Genomic DNA, 14,175 nt, shown 5'->3' with positions numbered 1-14,175 from the left:
CACACACAAGAGCACAAGAGAGATGAAGACACCCTACAATGAGCTGAAACATGCACTTGTTATTGTTAAAACAGATTATTATGACTCAAAATATTATTTGGTTTTCATACGTGTCTATTTTCAGTGATATCAGCTCTAATAGCAGGATATTAACTAGGCATATAAACCTATAATTCTCTCTCCTTTTTGCCATACTTTTCAAGCTACCTATATTTGACAACAACATAAAAATTAAAATTCTGTTTTTGAGGCACGACCACAATATTTTTAGTGGCCCCGTATGAAAAAATTCTGGAGGCGCCCTGTCTTTGTGAATTATTAAATTATTATTATTGAATTAATTTGGTCTTCTGACGAAAACAAAAAGAGGATTCAATTAAAGAAGATTTCATAGGCTTGCTTTAACTTCTAAAAGAGTGTAAAAAAGAGACTTTACACTTTTTTCACTTACTGAAGGGTGTCTCATTTCCTGTCATGCTCAAGTGCATGAAGCCGCTTCAGAGGGGTAGGTGTGAAATGGTGGGGGTGTAAATTCATGAGAAGGATAAGTGTTTGGAGGGGGAAACCAAACAGCACTGCATTCTGCAGACAGAGACCACAGGGGGTGGAAAATAGAAGCCCCCTGCATGTGCTCACAGTGTTGATCTGACATTTGGAATATGAGGGTTTTTTTGCAGAGCCCACCAACACCTAATCATCTGTGCGACCCTAATAACTTCCTGCAAGTCAGAGAGCTGCTGAAAAGTTTCTAAGAAAGAAAAGAGCACCAAAGCACAATGGAGATCTCTTCAATGTGTCTGATTATCTGTGAGTAAATTTTACTTTTTTAGTTGTTTTTAATTCAGCTGTAATTGAAAGAATTCCTGAGCTTGCAGGACATTTGAAGGTTTTATTAGGTGTATGTTTCTCCAAAGATCGCAAAGAAAATACGATTACTTCTTTGTCCTACAAAGTACAACTTGATGAGAGGCTGCTTCCTCACACATTCTGCTTTAAATTTCTCCCATTTTTTCCAGAGTTATTAGGTTTTGATTTATGTTCGGCTCTTCACAACCTAAAAATGTGATTTGCTGTTTTTTAATTTCACTTTCATTTACTCACTTCCACGTTGCTGTTTTCAGACATACTCGTGATATATTGCATGGACAGAATGATGTTTTGCATGATAATTTTACTGTGCTGCGAGCTTAAATTGTTAAACAGAAGCGTCGCACTACAAACCCAAGTTGGCAAAGTACACAAATGGTTTTCCTACTGCAACATGTCAACATATCAGCAGTGGACAAAGTCCGGTTAGTTCCTTTTTGCAACCTGCGTGGACTCTCTGTGATCTGCCAACAATGGTACCAATGCCAAGATAAACACACTATTCATTATGTATATCGTGAAAACAACATAATTATATATTTTAACACCCTTGAGTTATATTGTCTCTTGTAAAAGGGACTTCTTTCTTCCCACTTTAACCTTAAAGTACTTGCACAAAGGAGATTTTAAGGTATTTGGAATTCACTTACTAATATCGTAGGGTCTCTATATTATCAAGCATCACAAGGGTGTTGTTGTGAAAATCCTTCTGAGACCAAGAAAAATAAAGTTCTGGACATTTTTTTGTGTGTTTGTTTTTTGGAAGATTTTAAATTTTAGATGATTTGGATTAAATACAAAACCTTTTTCCAAATAGCGGTTTATTCATTTTTTATTTTTTTTTATTTTCTGCCACTAGTTCAACAACAGAATGATGTTATGTGGAGATTTGGTGTTCACGTTCATGTGGATTTCTGGTTATTGTTTTGTTCACAAACAGTAAAATTGTTAGATGAAGGAAACTGGAGAGGAAATGTCTGCTCATCTACACAGGACTTCAACGGTCTCAGCATAGAGAGGCAGCTTTGTTGCACTCTGTTGAAGTACAGTCATCTTCCAGAGATCATGAATTTTTCTTATTATTAGAGACATCAATATCAATTATTACTTTGATGGAGTAATCTTGAAGATTTTGTCTTGACTTAACTGAATTGACTATAATTAGGACTCAAGTGTATCTGGATCCCAGTGCATCAGGCATGCCATGAACGCGTTATAGATACACCAAAGATTGTTTTCAAAAACCTGGTTTTCTATTTCCTGTTTGAGGTCACCAGACGGCCTCCAGGCTTGGCAGTTGTGGGCAGTTTTGTCCTGTCTTCATGTCTCATGGTAAAAACAGCTGCAAACCAGTTTCAATAGAGTTGAAATTGAACTGAAAAAGAAGGGAAGGGTACAGTTTAATGCACTGTTAGGAAATATATTATCAAATGTATAACTAAACAGAGTAAATAGTTTAAGAAATAAAACTAATTATCCACTCTATGTTTGTGCGAGTGTGTGTGTTTGTGTGTATGTGTGAGTGTGTGCACGTGAGGGTTAAAATTGCTCTACATTTCTGAAATCCTACTACAATGAAGGTAGGGATGTAATATTTTTCAAGACTGTAAGGCCAGTAAGCAAAAACAGACCCAAATGCTGAGCTGATAGAGAGTTGTATCAAAGTATTATAATCTTTATTTACACATGAGTTAAGGTACGCATTGAGGGGTCTTGGTAAAAGCACAGGGGTTTCTTTCAGTTCTTGAGGGAAATGTCCATAGAGAGAGACGAGACGGGTGTTAAAAGGTCCACAAAGTCAAAGGTCCACACAAGGTCTGGAGGCCAAATGTTTTCATTCTGTATCTGCCATTCCAGCTTTAATTAGACTCTGTTTAATGTATTCTAGCCTCTACACGAGATTAAAATGTTGCTGCTTTCCAACATACTGGTGATATACAGGAGGGACAGGATGATGTTTTGTGTAATCATTTGCCTGCATGGAGCTTAAATGGATAAACTGAAGCATCACCCTACAAGCTCAAGCTGGCAGTAGTAAAACAGTTGCCTAGCGATCGTATGTTATATGGACGACAGTATTGGCCCACAGCTGTTAATCTTTGAATACAGGTATTTTAAGTTGCATTTACACAGCTGTATAAAACTGAGCACCCTTTCAGTCCGCCATTACAAACACTTACAAAAGATTGGGTCGTTCTAAAGAGGTCACTGAAACACTGAGCGTGGTATGACTAAAGTCCATTCGTGGAATTTCTTCCCTCCTAGATATTCCATGATCAACTGAAAGTGATATTATTACGAAGTGGAACAACAGCAACTCAGCCATGAAGTGGCAGATCACACAAACAGAGCAGAGTCTCTTAATACGTAAGAGTTTCCAACGCTCTGTTCACTCAGTAACAGAGTCCAAACCCCCTCTGTCATTAACCTCAAACAGTGTGCACTCTTGCAGGTGTACTCCATCTGTGGCCTTTGCTTTCGTCCATGTCTTAATTTGAGATTTTCCTATTATTATCATTGTTATTATTATTTTATACACAGATGTCATGGACTTACAAGTAATAGATTGATATGATGCGGTGATATGGTCTTAATCTTTTGTGGATTTCTGATCATTTTTTTTGTCCATGAGCATTAAAACAGTTAGATGAAGGAAACACATCAGAACACTAAACAATGAACACATTATATACGCACTGAAGATTGTTTTCAGTTTGCCCTGTTAGATGAGCACCTCTCTGGTTTGTGTGCTGTGACATTTTCAAAAACCTGGTTTTCTTTTTCCTGTTTGAGGTCACCAGAGGGCCTCCAGGCTTGGCAGTTGTGGGCAGTTTTGTCCTGTCTTCATGTCTCATGGTAAAAACAGCTGCAAACCAGTTTCAATAGAGCTGAAATTGAACTGAAAAAGAAGGGAAGGGTACAGTTTAATGCACTGTTAGGAAATGTATTATCTATATTCACAACATACTTCATACCGTGTACATTATGACATACCATAATAGACCCATTTCTGTAATATACTTACATATCTATACTATTGCTAATATATATTGTAATATATCTATATCACTAAAGCACTTCTGGATGGATGCAAACTGCATTTCGTTGCCCTGTACCTGTGCATTAGCAATGACAATAAAGTTGAATTCTATTCTATTCTATTCTATCAAATGTACAAAACAGAGTAAAATTGCTTGGAAATCAAACTTTTAGCAATGGCTCTGAAATAACTGAAAATCAGGTTGTGTAGGAATGTTTAGCTTATGTTAGAGTTTAGGAATGTGTTAGATAGGATATAGAATTGTGAGACACTGACACTGCCTTGGATATAAATAAAGGCCTGACTGTGTCATGAACTTAGGAGTAGATTTTAGGAGACCCTCCCCCAGTTGAACTGTGTAAGTAAGACAAAGAGGAGTTAATGCTGAGTGGAAATTCCTCAGGGCATGCCTGGGTGGGAGTCCCAAAGTTTGTAACTAAATAACTTTGGTTTGGAAGGGAGGTGGACTTTTATGACCCTCAGGAAGGTACGTACATAGAGATATACGCACATAGTGTTTTAACTGTTACGCACACACATCCACACGCACACTCACTCACGTGCACTCACACATACACACGGATACGCGCACACACAGGCATTCACGTGCTCGTGCACATAGACACAGACACAGAGTTTGCAGCACACCGTGGGGGGTTTTATGATAGGGTCGCTCCTACAAAACTGTGTTTCACAGAGTGAAAGATCATGAGTGAAGATTTTGGAGAGGGGCACCGGCCTGGCAAGTCTTCCCTTCTAGAAGAATGCATGCTTAAATGAGGATAAATAAAGATGAGTAAAGTTTTTGTGAAAATGACTACTGAGTCCGTCTCTGGATGCTCGAGGAATAAAAAGAACCGGGGTAAAACTGATTTCGCAACAGTTGTCATTCACTAGGTGGTTTAATGTTGAAGAACATGTTTTTCTCTATCAACCAATGCTTGCCATGGGGTCTCCAGACCTGTGTGTCTGGGGCTTACCACAAGTCTGCAGACTTGCATGTTTTAAAAGGACCAAAACTCAGCCTGATGCTTTTTTCCTCTTCTTTTTATTTCATGTTTCGAACCCCAGCTGCTATGCTGAGCATCCATCCTGACCGATCACAGTTCTTTTGGTACGAGACGATCACGCTGAGCTGTGAAGGGACAGACAACTCTGGAAATTGGACTCTGAAGAGAAACACCTCCTCTAAAACTGCTGAGTCATGTATCTCGGGTTGGGGAGTGTCAAATCAGACGTCATGCACTATTGTGGACACCTATGCATCAGACACTGGAACATACTGGTGTGAGTCTGATCGAGGGGAATGCAGTGAGACTATCAACATCACAGTCAAATGTAATGCTCTTTGTTATTTGATGTTTTAGACTTTTTATCTGATATACAGCTGAGGAGTCATAGCACGGTTTGATTTTCAGATGGAGTCATCCTGGAAAGCCCTGCGCTTCCTGTGACAGAAGATGAAACAGTGATACTTCTCTGCTATTACAAGTACGATGAAGAGAGCAAGGCGACTTCTAATTTCTCTGCTAACTTCTACAAAGACGGACATTTAATCAGTACTCAGCCTGCAGGGAACCTCACTTTCTCAGCTGTGTCCTTATCTGATGAAGGTTTCTACAAGTGTGAACACCCAACAAAAGGACAGTCAGCACAGAGTTGGATGGCTGTCAAAGGCAAAGGTGGGTTCAGGCAACAAGACATCTGTTTCAGAAGAAATGTGGTAGACGTGATACATAATCAATAAAATACACCCAGTCTGTCCTTTGACATATTCATTGTGCTCCAAAAGCAATGCATTGACTAATTTCACCTATTTAAACTAGCCACTGAGGATTGATTGACATATATTCAAAAGATTTTGTTATTTTCTAGCTGGTGAAGCATAAAATCCTTATTGAGGCAGTCCTGTCTTCCTCCTCTCACCCCAAATGGTCGCTACAGACAGCAGATGGCCCCGCCCCTCCCTGAGCATAGTTTTGCTGGAGGTTTCTTCCTGTTAAAAGAAAGTTTTTCTCTCCCTCTGTTGCCAAAGTGCTTGCTCATAGGGGGTTATTAGATTGTTGGGGTTTTCGCTGTTTTCTTTGTATTATTGTAGGGTCTTTGCCTTACAATATAAAATGCTTTTAGGTAGCTGTTGTTGTGATTTGGCACTGTATTGAATGCTGAATTGGAACTATTTAAAATGCAGTCACACATTTTCAGTATATCCACATGCACATTGCATGGTCAAAAAAAATATAAACAGTATAAAAAGTGGATGTAGCCATTCTGCACCACTCATTACTTAGTGAAGTACTCTTATGAAACCTCAAGTTGAGTGCTTTACCACTTTGAACTGGACATGATAAGGGAAGAGGTGTCCAATGCACATTCAGTGTTCAAGAACTTATGACTGGTAATTAATTCATGAGTGAGCATTACTTGGATAATCCTTCATTCTGATTTCAATAAAGGCCATAATTTACTAAAGGAACTTCATATTTTATTTATTATGACTAGAAATTCGTGGCTGAGCCAAGCAAGTCAACAGAAAAAGGTTTAAAGAGGTCACAGAGTGAGGGAACTTCCCCTAGACTTCTATAGCATTGGAAGTCTCTTTCCAGTCACAGGAGTCTCCACCTGCTGGCCATTAAAAGAATGAAGATTTAACATACTTGCATATTAGACCTTGAGGCTGTATCCATCTTTTATACTGCCTGTGCAGTACTGCTCTGATTCACACATCTCATCTGCACATACTTAATTAGAAGGTAAATATGAGAAATACATATATAACGTCCAAGAGCTTTTAAGCTCCTGTGCCCTGTATTTCTTTGGCTTTCCCTGTCGGTTACTTAATTGATTCTACTGTGTATTGTTTGATTTCCTTCCTTTATTGTTGCCTTTCAGCCATTTATTCTGCCTGTATTTTTGGTACTTTCTATGCCAACTCTGTTATTTTGTTCTGTCTTCCTTACAGTCAGAGCTCAGCCATCAGTATCTGTGCCTGGACTGATTGGTGCTATTCTGGTGAAACTCTTCTACACTGTGATTATTACACTGGGTGCAAATGTACTCATACGCTGAGCTAATGGTAGAAAACCTGAGAAAATGAGTGTGATGTGACCTCTTTGATATCATTTCCCTCATATATTGAAATATATCTTTATATTTGTACAGCCATGATGTTTCGCTTTTTATTTGAAAATGCTGGAAATTAATCGCAAAGAAAAAACAAAGAATTTAGGAACATCTGAGATAAGATGCGGTAAAAATGTTTAAGGATGCGTTCACCAACAGCTATGGAGTCTGTGTATGTAATGGTGTTAAACATGTACTCATAAGACAAGTATTTAACCATCCAGCCATCAGTTTTTGCAGCTGAGCTAGAGCTGGAGCCTATCCCAGCTGTCATAGGGTGAGAGGAGCTATGGACAAATTGCCAGAACTGGTGAGAGACAGATCTGAGAACAACCAAGTAACCTAGCATATCTTTGAATTGTGGGTGGAAGCTGGAAAACCCACTGGGAGAAGATGCAAACTCCACTTAGAACACCAGGCAACTGATGGATTCACACCCAGGACCGTTTTCCTGTGGGGTGTGGTGAGAAAACCATATCATTATTCCGTCCTTGTTACTATATGACTGTAACTACCTTCTATAGTGTTTTGTAAACCATTTAACACATTAATATGGTTCTAATAAATGACAACTGGAGTGCCTGGAGAGAACCAACACCAACACTGTGAGAAGATACAATCTTCATACCGAAGACCAGGAAACTGATGGATTCACACCCAGGACCGTCTTCCTGTGAGGCCGTGGTGCTAATCACCGTATCATCATGCAGCCCATGTTAAACTATATGACAGTAACTACCCTCTATAGTGTTTTGTAAACCATTTAATATGTTATTGTGGTTCTAATAAATTACAACTGGAGCATCACAGAGTGCATTTTGTGTTTTCTGTAGGAAAATACACTTTAGGTTTTAAAAAGGCATCATTTTAAATCTGGGTGAAGTATTTTTATAAGAAATCAAAAAGGATCAAACTCGTATAGAGGATAAATGTGTTAATGACTATTAAGTTACATAGATGCTGCCTTGATTTGCAGCCAAATGTCTGTTCAAAACTAACTTTTCAGGAATAATTAAAAATAACGTTCAATGTACGATGAAGCCCTCTGCCTGTAACTCAGGGTATCAGCATGTTTACATTGTTGACAGGTGACAAAAAGAAATGTTTCTCAGTGCTCACTCATTTTTTAGGTAATCACCATTCAAACTTGGGTGATAATAATAATAATAATAATAATAATTGTTATGGCCCTGGGCCTTGAGGGAGTGAGACCGCTTTTCTCTTCAAGCAAATCCAATAGTGCCAGGACTCAATAATGATTGGCTAGCTGGAGATCTGTGCCAGCCCTCCTGGGCCCTATTTCAGGAAGCCGGTTTAGTGGAAAAACTGAGTAAGTATACCGTGAGTGAACGAAAACTCTGGGTTTTCAGTTTCACAAAGCGAGTTTAGATTCATCCTGAGTGAGTTACTATGACGACACACTCCGTGAAGCTAACCTGCCCCCTAGCAGGTTTACTTCAACTAACCCTGACTGTCTCCGCCTCTGTGTCGGAAACCTGACTGTAGGAAGTGTCAGACATGGCGTGCCCCTTCCTTGAAGAGCCAGTAGATGTTGAAGCCCAAATTCTCTGCAGGGCTCTCCGCCGGGAGAGAGTGATTAGAGCGCGTTTGGACATTTTATCATTTCCTGATGATTTTCTGTGTGAACGTTACCGTTTTTCAGCACAATCTATAATTTATTTGAAGAACATCCTCAGGCCATATATTACGCATGTGACACATCGCGGACATCCTCTCAGTTCTGTACATATTATTTGTATTGCACTTCGGTTTTTTGCAAACGGGAGCTTTCTGTATAATATTGGTGACGCTGAGCACGTTTCCAAGGCTACCGTCTGTCGGGCAGTCAGGAATGTTACAGTTGCACTGAAACGTCTCCTGTACTCGTTTGTGGTGTTCCCCGGTCATAGACCCACAAGATTCATCAAAGAGGGATTCCACAAAATTGCAGGTAACAGGATGAACAAAACTTAATTCATGATGTGGTGATACTTGAACTACTACTTAAATTTTACATTTATTTTCAGGGTTCCCAGGCGTGATTGGCTGTATAGATGGCACTCACATTCCAATCATTGCTCCTTCAGTAAATGAAGGAGGCTATGTGAACAGGAAGTCTTTCCACAGCATTAATGTGCAGGTACATAGTTCCCTGTAGCATGTCAAACTAACAAATCATTTCATTATAGTAATGGATGCTAATTTGTGTTCTCTGCACTGTGAAGATCATATGTGATGCTGCCAACATTATCACAAATGTGGAAGCCAAGTGGCCAGGCTCTGTGAGTGGTGGTGGTGGAGGACCCCCACCTGTTTTTCGGGCTTCCGCTTTTTTTCTGTTTGCTATAACGGGTCACATTTGAGCATACAGAGTAAGCAAATATGTACTTGTAATGTGCTCAGATAATTTCAATAAGTGCTTACAGAAAGAAAATTAATGTAGCCTCTAACTGCAATTGATTTACATAGGACAAACAGACCAAGCACTATGGCTCATAATACAATTACACCTTACCTGTTTGGACTATATTTTTATATTTCATTTTTACTTGCTGCCAGGCACGTTTGGGGCCTGTTGGGTTGCACCTGTGCTCACATCATCACAAAATAAAATGTATAAAATAAAAAATAAAATATAATAAAATAACGTGTTAAATGGGTGGAAATCCCTAGATCAATGTTTAAATTAACACTCACGCATTGACTCTGTCGGCTATGTTTTGCCATGCATGCTCCCTTTTTTTTGCAGCTGAGGCTGTGTTACTTTTTTTCTGCAAAATTTGCATGTTATCGGCATATGCTGCCATCAGAATTTTGGCGTCAAGCGCTGTAAAATACATTGACCGCGCCTTCTTTCCCTCCGTCTCCATGGTGACTCGCTTAATCTGTGCTCCACTAATCAGGGCTTTATGTATCCTCGTGCGCGCGCCTAACTTGGGGTTAAAGCAACTCCGCGTTGATTGAACTACTTGTTATCAGCCTTTCTGAAACCGAATATTCCGAGTTGGACAGTTTGGGGTTACTCAACCCTGAGTATCGTTTTTCACTCTGAGTTTTCTAAACCGGCTTCCTGAAATAGGGCCCTGTATGCAGTTTGCAGTGTGTCAACCCTCATAGACAGGGCTGCACATAAGTGGTCCGCAGGTGCGCATGCGCTGTCAAAATAAAAGACGCGCAACAAATAATAAGTTGCAACGCATGTTTGCGTACATAAGATTTTCTGGAGGAGGACAGACGTTTGTTTAGAACTCTTAAAGATGTCAAGAAGCTCCTTTAAGCAATTACTTTGGTAATTGCTCCTTCCTCCACCTCCAAAGAAATGTCAGAAGGAGTCCGAACCACAAAAGAAGCACGTATTCTCGGAAAAGTGGTTGCAGGAGGTGAGCTGGCTTCAAACAAATGATGAACGCACAGAGATGTGGTGCAGAATATGCCGTGAAAATCCCACTCTAGCGGACAAAAACAGTGCCTTTTATATGGACGCAAACACACATTGCAACTTCTTATCTGGTGTGCGTCTTTTATTTTGACAGCGCATGCGCACCTGCGGACCACTTATGTGCACCCCTGCTAATAGACACTTGACTGCCTGGGATCCGGTGGTGCTCCAGGAAGCAATGAGTGGTTGATTGTATGCACCTGTGGCTCTGTGTCTGCTGCTTAGGAGTGAACATGCTTCCTTCTTGCCTCCCTCTTTGAACTTTGATCACTCAACTCTGTTCATGGCATTGAATTTTGTTTGTTAACCTCGGTGCCTGGTTGAACTTAACTTGATTAGAGTTTTGTGATGCTAGTGTAAAGTGTAGAAGTAAATTTAAATCTACTTTGATATACAAAGAGGTGTTTACAAAGGTTATAAAGCTAGTTATGTATTTGGTGGTTACGTGTTTTGATATTTACATGTTTACATGTTTGAATGTTTAGACATGCATGTTCAAACCAGTAATAAGTATGTGTTATATCTACCTGGTTGTTTTCCCTGTTTTGATCTGAGTATAAGATTTCCTGGCTTCTGAGAGGCCAGTGAAGTACTCATGAGGGCGGCACACAGGAAGTGTGGGTTATTGTTGCAGTGTGCTAAAAGTAAAGAGGCTGCTAAAAAGTTATCCGTCTCCGTCTTGCTGTACCTAATTATTCAGAGAGATTCCCAACCATCTAGTGAACCCTCACGTTACATCTGGTGGCAGCGGTGGGATTTATTTTCTTGATGGATCTGTGTATTTGGTGAGTTTTACTCCCAAGCTGCGGATAAGATCGTTTTTTTTTCCCGCTGGGATTTATCCCTCTCTGTGAACAGCTGATGAACTGAAAATAATAATAGTAATAATTTTTGGAGATAGTAAGGATTGTTGCAGCTTTTCTCTCTGTTTTTGTAATTTTTGTGATTTTTTTTTGAGCTGGATATTTGTTGGGAACATGTCGGCTGACGAGAGTGAATCTGTGCATGAGCTGCGCTCTTCTCCTGTGCCACATTCGAGGTCAGTGGATGCAATACGGACTGTTGCTGCTCCCGCCCACCATACCGTTTCCAGTGCCCTGACAATAGATCTTCCACCTGTTTTTAAAGGAGATGGGACTGAATCTTTTACTAGTTGGTCTCGTCGCTTTGAAGTGGCAGTGCAAGCTATGACTCCACCTGAGGTAGATTTGCCAACTGTGATGTCCTCTGTTCTGCCTACTCGTCTAGCAGATGCTGCATTTTTGTACTGGGACAGTTTGCCTTCATCAGCCCAGAAAGACTATGATCTAGTGAAGGATAAGCTGAAAGAGGTTTTCGGTCCAAAATATTCTCTGCCATTCTTCCAGACACATGTGAATGCTCGCCCCCGGAAACCAGGTGAAAGTTTAGATGTGTACAGCGCGGATATTACCCGTCTTGTGCTTGAAGCTTTCCCTAACTATGACCACAATGCCTTGGAAGGTGAAAAATTTCGCCGTTTTGTTGCTGGGTTGGACCCCACCTTGCAATCTAAGATTCATGAGATAGGTGCAGAGGATCTCGACGGAGCCATGCACATTGCCAGCCGTTGTGAGAGAGCACGGGCAGCATTGCAACTTACAGCTGCAGGATCCTCTCATATTCCGTCTTCAGAACAGGTTGCTATGATACGTCCTCAGCCTACTGATGCTAAACTTCTTCAAGCGGTTGAGGAGCTCACGCTTACTGTAACCAGCCTGAAACATGAAGTACAGCAGTTACGGGAGAAACAGAGTTACCTTGCCCAACGTTTGGACTCCAGTCGTGATAGATCCTCCTCTTCCAATGTTCAGTACAGCACCAGCAGTGCGTCCCCGTCGCCTTATCATGCCAGACAACATTCCAGAGACTATTGCTCGCCTGAGAGGCGTTATCATCGTGATCCAGAGTCTCACCGTGAACGTCCTTCTTCCCCTGTTCCCCAGAGGTTCAATGAGTGGGACAAATGTGAGAAACACGATCAACGCACATACCCTTCCCAACAGCCCCCCCAGTATTCCAGGTACAATTACCCTGACAATAACAGATACCGACGCAGTCCCAGTCCTGCTCCACGTAGAGCTAGAGATGCTGCGTCCTACAGTAGGACCGGTGTTCGTTTCCAGTCCCCGGAAAGGCCTGCACATTTCACCTCCGGCCCACAGGGAAACTTTCATTAGCTGCTGTTGAGGGGCAAACATCAGCTACAGTATCAGGGCCCCAAAACCACATCCCCCAGTTCCCCTCAGAATCTGATGGCTCAGTCTCCTCTAACGTCTTGGCTATTGTCGAGGGCATTGAAGTGTGTGCTCTAATTGACTCTGGTTCCTTTGTCTCCCTTGTGAGTGAAGATTTTCGAAACGCTCATCCAGCTTTGAAAAAACGGCCTATGGTAGCATCCTCTGTGCCAGCTCGTTCGGTCAATGGAGAACGTCTGGAAATCTTAGGCAAGTTAACCGTTGGTATTAGGCTTGGGACTCAGGTATGGCAGCAGGACTTTGAAGTCCTCAGAGGTGCTTACCAGCCAGTCATTCTAGGTTGGGATTTTCTGCAGAGGCACCATGCTCTTCTCGACCTCAAAAACAAAGTGCTGCAACTGTGGGACATGAAAATTCCCCTGTTGCCCAAAGGACATGAGGTGGCTGCCTGCTGTAATGTTTCCGTGTTAGCACCAACCAAAATTCCAGCTATGAGCGAAACTCTGATCACAGCCTGTGTGTCAGCAGCCACACCGGCTTCTCCTGTTCCAACAGACTACTGTTGTTTCTTGGTCCCTAATCCAACATGTGACATTGTTGTGGCTCACACTCTCAGTGAAGTTCAGAATGGTACTACAGTGGTTCGAATGCTTAATCCCTCCAGTGATGAAATCGAACTGTACCCTGGACAGCATCTTGGTGAGTTTCATTCAGGCTCATCTGTTGATATCATTCCACTGGAGCAGACATGTTGTGCTACTTCACCTGTGTATGATTCGACTCTGCCGGTAGAAATAGATGAAACAAACTTGTCACACTCCCAGGTTCAGTCCCTGAAATCACTTCTCCAGAAGTATTCAGGAATCTTCAGTAAGCACTCAGAGGACAGAGGTCACACAGGCATAATTAAGCATCATATTCACACAGGTGACGCTACACCGATTAAACAAAGAGCCTATAGAGTGACACCTGAACAGAGAGCTGAAATACAGACTCAAGTTGACAACCTTTTAAAGGCAGGTGTCATCGAAGAAAGCTACAGCCCATGGGCCGCCCCAGTTGTTCTGGTGCGAAAGAAAAATGGTACGTGGCGTTTCTGTCTCGACTATAGGAAACTCAATGCAGTGACAATCAAAGACTCTCATCCTCTTCCAAGGGTTGATGATGCACTGGATGCGCTGTCAGGTTCTGCCTGGTTCTCCACAATGGACCTTCAACATGGCTATTGGCAGGTTGAACTGGAAGAGAAGGATCGTGAGAAAACTGCTTTCACAACCGGCAGTGGACTTTACCACTTCACTGTTATGCCCATGGGACTCACAAACGCTCCAGCCACATGTCAGCGGTTAATGGAGATGGTACTTCGTGGCCTTCCCTGGAAAACCTGCTTAGTGTATTTGGATGATGTCCTCATTTACAGCCGCTCTTTCGCAGAACATCTCCAGCATCTGGAAGAAATTTTCGGCAGATTCCGGGCAAGTGGCTTGAAG

The 14,175-nt window shown here is 41.4% G+C and overlaps 1 protein-coding gene across 1 annotated transcript; it reads left to right on the top strand.

The window, feature by feature from the left end:
• Nucleotides 1-640: 640 nt before the first annotated feature.
• Nucleotides 641-7,515, top strand: LOC146635881 (Fc receptor-like protein 5). The gene is made up of 4 exons (XM_085350646.1): nucleotides 641-807; nucleotides 4,979-5,245; nucleotides 5,326-5,589; nucleotides 6,870-7,515. Exons 1-4 carry the CDS (start codon nucleotides 777-779, stop codon nucleotides 6,974-6,976), a joined length of 669 nt encoding a protein of 222 aa, XP_085206772.1. The 5' UTR covers nucleotides 641-776; the 3' UTR covers nucleotides 6,977-7,515.
• The last annotated feature ends 6,660 nt before the right edge of the window (nucleotides 7,516-14,175 follow it).

This window comes from Diplotaxodon limnothrissa, linkage group LG3 (genome assembly GCF_057381915.1).
Source record: "Diplotaxodon limnothrissa isolate DT_005_m linkage group LG3, D_limnothrissa_male_GT1.1, whole genome shotgun sequence".
Taxonomy (NCBI): domain Eukaryota; kingdom Metazoa; phylum Chordata; class Actinopteri; order Cichliformes; family Cichlidae; genus Diplotaxodon; species Diplotaxodon limnothrissa.
Note: the sequence above shows the minus strand (reverse complement) of the source record. Positions and strands in the feature narration are given on the sequence as shown.

What these genes read in the sequence shown, in the direction of transcription:
- LOC146635881 (XM_085350646.1), top strand. Translation starts at nt 777, where the DNA reads ATGGAGATCTCTTCAATGTGTCTGATTATCT. An exon ending in TATCAACATCACAGTCAAAT is followed by an intron (nt 5,246 to 5,325) that starts GTAATGCTCTTT and finishes TTTGATTTTCAG; the next exon opens with ATGGAGTCATCCTGGAAAGC. An exon ending in GATGGCTGTCAAAGGCAAAG is followed by an intron (nt 5,590 to 6,869) that starts GTGGGTTCAGGC and finishes TCTTCCTTACAG; the next exon opens with TCAGAGCTCAGCCATCAGTA.